Source organism: Anopheles coluzzii, chromosome X (assembly GCF_943734685.1).
Source record: "Anopheles coluzzii chromosome X, AcolN3, whole genome shotgun sequence".
Lineage (NCBI taxonomy): Eukaryota > Metazoa > Arthropoda > Insecta > Diptera > Culicidae > Anopheles > Anopheles coluzzii.
Window position 1 is genome coordinate 17,367,367 of NC_064669.1, and position 4,509 is coordinate 17,371,875.

Genomic DNA, 4,509 nt, shown 5'->3' on the forward strand with positions numbered 1-4,509 from the left:
TACTTTTCTTTCGGTATTCGTAGCACCATGCGGAGTAGTCCGATTGGGCTCGAGCTCGGATGTCTCCATTCCCCAGCGAACCTGCTTCATTCGTTCTCTGTATGGTTTGACAAACCAGCAGCCGTGGCGGGTCTTCACAATTAGACTGGCCACCTCCGCTGATTCTAACAGCACGAACACAGCGTTGGACGGACGGTGCCGGATGTTGGGCTGCATGCACAACAGAACTCGGCCGTACGGTGCGAACCGCTTGCAAATGGCGCTATGCGTTAGGTAATGCTCCTTGTTGCCGATTACGACAGTGCGTTGGTAGTGGTGCAGCTCGCTCGAACAGTCCCCATGCGAGCACACCAGCAGCGGCTTGTCGTGGAACACCTTTCCGTTCAGTCGGCGGATCACATTTTGGACGTCCTGAGTGGTCGCGAACACGGCCGAGCCGTACAACAGGGACTCTCCAGTCATTGCATTTCGTACGATCTTCGTTGAGACCACGGTGCCAGCCATCGAGAGGTAGCGGCGTAGCAGTTGGTCGTTTACGTTGGGCGCCAGATTTCCGACGTACACTTGCGTGAGGGTAGCTTTTCGCTCCATCGCTTGCAATAACGGCTGTACAGGGGATACACGTGAACATACAGTTAGATGCAGTTTAGTGTAAAACTAGCACTACAAAAACCAAAAAACACACACCCGCACTCATACCTACATACAAAATGAGCAGCTTCGCAAAGGCACTATAATCCAATACTCACACAATAATGGAAAGCTGAGTCTGCAAAAACATAACCGATCAGTAGCACGGTCAAAGAGAGAATGCGAGCCACGCTCTAGCGCAAGAAGGTACGCATCGAAAGTGTTTTGAAGTGCTCACATGCACATTCATGCACACATCATCCGGTTAGAGTGTCCAGTTGTGCATCTGTTTATGTGACTAGGTAATGTTCGAACGCAATTGCGTCCACTGCAATCTCAAAAGTCTAATGCCCCATCCCGGAGTGACTTCTTAACCCTAACTTCGCTGTGCTACCACTACACTCCTTTATTGTTTGTCAGCTATTGTTCCATTGAGCTGTTGGCCATGCTCTTTGGATGGATCATATAATTTTTGCTCCGTCTGGAATATCTTGCAAATGCAAGAACAGCGCGGGGGCCATAAATCATCGGGCACCGTTCCCTCGATCCGACATGACTGGTATCGTACAGCTCACCGTGTCTGGAGCCGTGTCGATGTGATCGATACCCGGTCTCTGGATGGACGATGATCGCAAGGCTTCAAACCGTGACAAACAGCGAAAATCGATCGTTGCTTCTATGCGTTCGCTTTATTGGGAGCAGCTTCAATGCATACAGTGGGGACAAGATCATCTCTTTTCCCAATAACACTGTTGCTTCAGATTCACAACATTCACAGCAACAGTGAGTCATTACATTCGAGTTACATCACGTTCTCGCAAGGCCAATGCTCTGCTACTTTTCATGCTCATATTCGGAGGTAACTTTTTTATTTGCGTCGGTGTCATTTTTATATTCATGAAGTATACGTTATAGCAAGGGTACAAACAGATAATAATCACAAAGACTTACTAGCCAAGGGCTTTATATCGGACCCTTTGTGAGCCAAGGCTTTTCCATTCCAAGAGTTAAATGTAGACATGTCGGATGATTGAGGGTAGAGTTGACGCTTTTTTACTTGTTTTTATTTTTATTACTAACGTTTTGTTTCGTAACTGGAATACCAAAACATTTATTTATTAGTATAAATATTTTATCGCAAATTGTACATACGATACATCCGATTCATAGCGTACGTTTTTTCTCCAAGGATTTCTCGAGTGTAGAGCGTTTGAGAGTGTTCACAAAGAGCCATAAAGCAACCCATAAGCCTGCTCTCTTGGGGTGTCGGCAGAAAGCATTAAAGCTACCGGGGAGCAGTTTGCGGTGGAAACATACATTTCTTTTGATATTTGTGGATACTTTTGTGCATCATTTGTGGATGACTTCAGCGTGACACCCCTCGGATGGCATACTATGCTCACGCTTAGCAGATATGTTGGGTGTCTGACAATAATGCCTTCAAATGAGAGAGGCAATGGTCATCTACACCTGGAAATGCTTCTCAACGTCAACGCAAAAACGGTCGTAGATCTTTGCTTTGGTGAGCATTCAGAAAATGTAATAATCAATTTTATTGCTTTGCTGATTGCTCTTTTGAGCGTTTTCTAGTCTGGGGATTTGTGTATCTTTCAGGTGCATAAAAATTGTTTTGCCTCGAATTAAGCACTCTTTGGCAAGCATACGGCAAAGCCGTCCTTCCTGAATAAAGAACAAGTACTCTTTGGTCACGTATAATTGGTGTCGGTTTGAAACTACATTGCAAGAATGTCTCCGGTTGTGAACTTACCAGATAATGCGGCAGAAAATGCTAATGCATCGGGACATCAGAGCCTACTGGAGATCACACACATGTAATGTGAAGTGAATGTAATAGTGCATGGCCCATATGTTAAATTTAAAAGCGGCTTGGCTAGGGACTGGTTATGAAGAAATTAAATTAAAACTTGATGAATGAAAAGAGTTTGAAGCTGTCTGTAATTTGCATTGAAACGATATGTGTCCTTTTATATTGTTACGGAAATTATTGAAGCGATAGCAAATCCTGTACAGCGTGGCAAGTGGCGCTGTTGTGACGAAGGATTACTCATCGCACTATCTTCTCTACGCGAACACTTGCGTACAATGAGCGAACGATGTTTGTGATCATATAGGCACGTACCGAACGAAACTGTGCTCTGGGCAGGGCTTTCCAGCGCAAGGTATACAAAGTAAATCAAATACGAACAGAATATCACTCTAAACGGTCCCATTTCGAGCATGATGAAGTTAAATTCAACTAATAACCAAGACAACACTCCACGGAAGGATGACATACGTATCAAAACACAGATGTTCGATGCAGATCATACACAAATTAAAACATTATTATCATTCTATTACACGATTTTACCTATCCTGTCTTTTAACGAAACTAATGCTGAGAAACCCTGGGAAGTATCAAGAATGAGTCAGGCAATTAACTGCACACGGTTGGTCACTTACACTAAGAATACAATTACACAAACACATTGACATGTTTTGTGCATTAGAGGGCTATAAAAGCCGATCGCTCATTGCGCACGCACCCTTTCGTTGTTCAAATATTGTGAAGCTAGTAACATCTTCGTGGCGAGCGTTGTGCAAGTGTCTAAGTGCAAGTCTAAGCTAGTGGAACTTTCCCTATCGAGCGCTACAATTCTTGTTTGTCGTCCAGTGACATTATCCGTGAGCGGTTTCAAGTATTTCAGTGTGCAGAACAGCGGCTAAGCCATGGCTACCACCCCAGAGAAAAAGCTGAGTGCGTCGGAATTGGTCGACCTGGCCCCCTTGGCGACTGAGCCAGGGAATGATCTGATATCGACCGTACAGGAACGGGATGAGCAGAAGGCCGCTCAAGATCAGAGTGTCGAGAAGCCGGATGAGGATCAGTCGAAAATCGAGAAGGCTCTAGAAGATGCAATGAGCGACATTGTGGAGCGAGGTGAAAGTGAAGACATCAGTGGAAAGCCGATAGCTGAAAGTGACAAGCTAGAAGCTTTGGAGGAAATCCCGCAAGAGGCAAACATCGTGGACGAGGATCACGTCGAGCAAGAGACCACTCACGACGAAGCTCACGATGAAGCTCACGATGAAGCCATCGTGGAGGCCTCGGAAGATGCAGCCGAAGGCGAAGATCGCTGTGCACGTGTGGAGGTCGGTGGGCAAGAAGCTAGTGTGGTTGTTGATGAGTTTGCTAATGTTATGTATTTTGCTTCCGTAGGTTTAAGCTGTTGAGCAGTGGAGCTGGCGATGAGCTGAGTTGGTGTGTCGATTCCTGCCAGCAGCGTGAAGAGTGAAGGGAGCAAATGAACTGGATAAAGTCCCGTGTGTTTCAATGATGTTGGATGTAGTCTTGCAATTTTCGATACATGGATAAAAAATGTGATGTACTTTCGGTCAAAGAAAATTATTGAATAAAATTGAAGCAAATATTTAGAAAAAAAAATGCAACTTGTACTCAGTCATTCTTTCGAATCCGTCCGCCTGTTGTGTTAGCAGTAGTTTTTGTCTGTTCTCTGTTGTTGTTTATTGTTGTACTCTTATACCGCTAGCAGGGCTAAAATCTCTTGAGTGATGAGAACATGTGTCATAAGCGATTATGTAACTTGACAAGTCATATATCGTTGAGAATATTTTCTTCCGTGGAATATTCGTGGAAATCCCGTTGGAGTTTTGTGGTGCAAAAAACGCATGCAAACATAATATTTCAAATCCTCGTGGCATAACCCCAAACATGCACTAGAGCTTAGATCTTGGAGCTTTGTATTTATCCGCTACTTTATTGACTGTGATGTTTGTTGCGTTATTTATCTACGGAGTTTATATATTAAAGGGACTTCCTTCTGCGGCCGCTCAGTCCGCTTACCGTTGAATCCGCCA

General features: G+C 44.6%; 1 protein-coding gene across 1 annotated transcript; it reads left to right on the top strand.

The window, feature by feature from the left end:
* Positions 1–3,162: 3,162 nt before the first annotated feature.
* On the top strand, positions 3,163–3,944 carry LOC120953912 (uncharacterized). The gene is made up of 2 exons (XM_040374344.2): positions 3,163–3,783; positions 3,851–3,944. The coding sequence occupies exons 1-2, from the start codon at positions 3,361–3,363 to the stop codon at positions 3,854–3,856; spliced, it is 429 nt and encodes a 142-aa protein (XP_040230278.2). The 5' UTR covers positions 3,163–3,360; the 3' UTR covers positions 3,857–3,944.
* Positions 3,945–4,509: the final 565 nt, after the last annotated feature.

Bases quoted from the DNA above. Each gene is read 5' to 3' on its own strand.
- LOC120953912 (XM_040374344.2), top strand. From the start codon at position 3,361: ATGGCTACCACCCCAGAGAAAAAGCTGAGTGCGTCGGAATTGGTCGAC.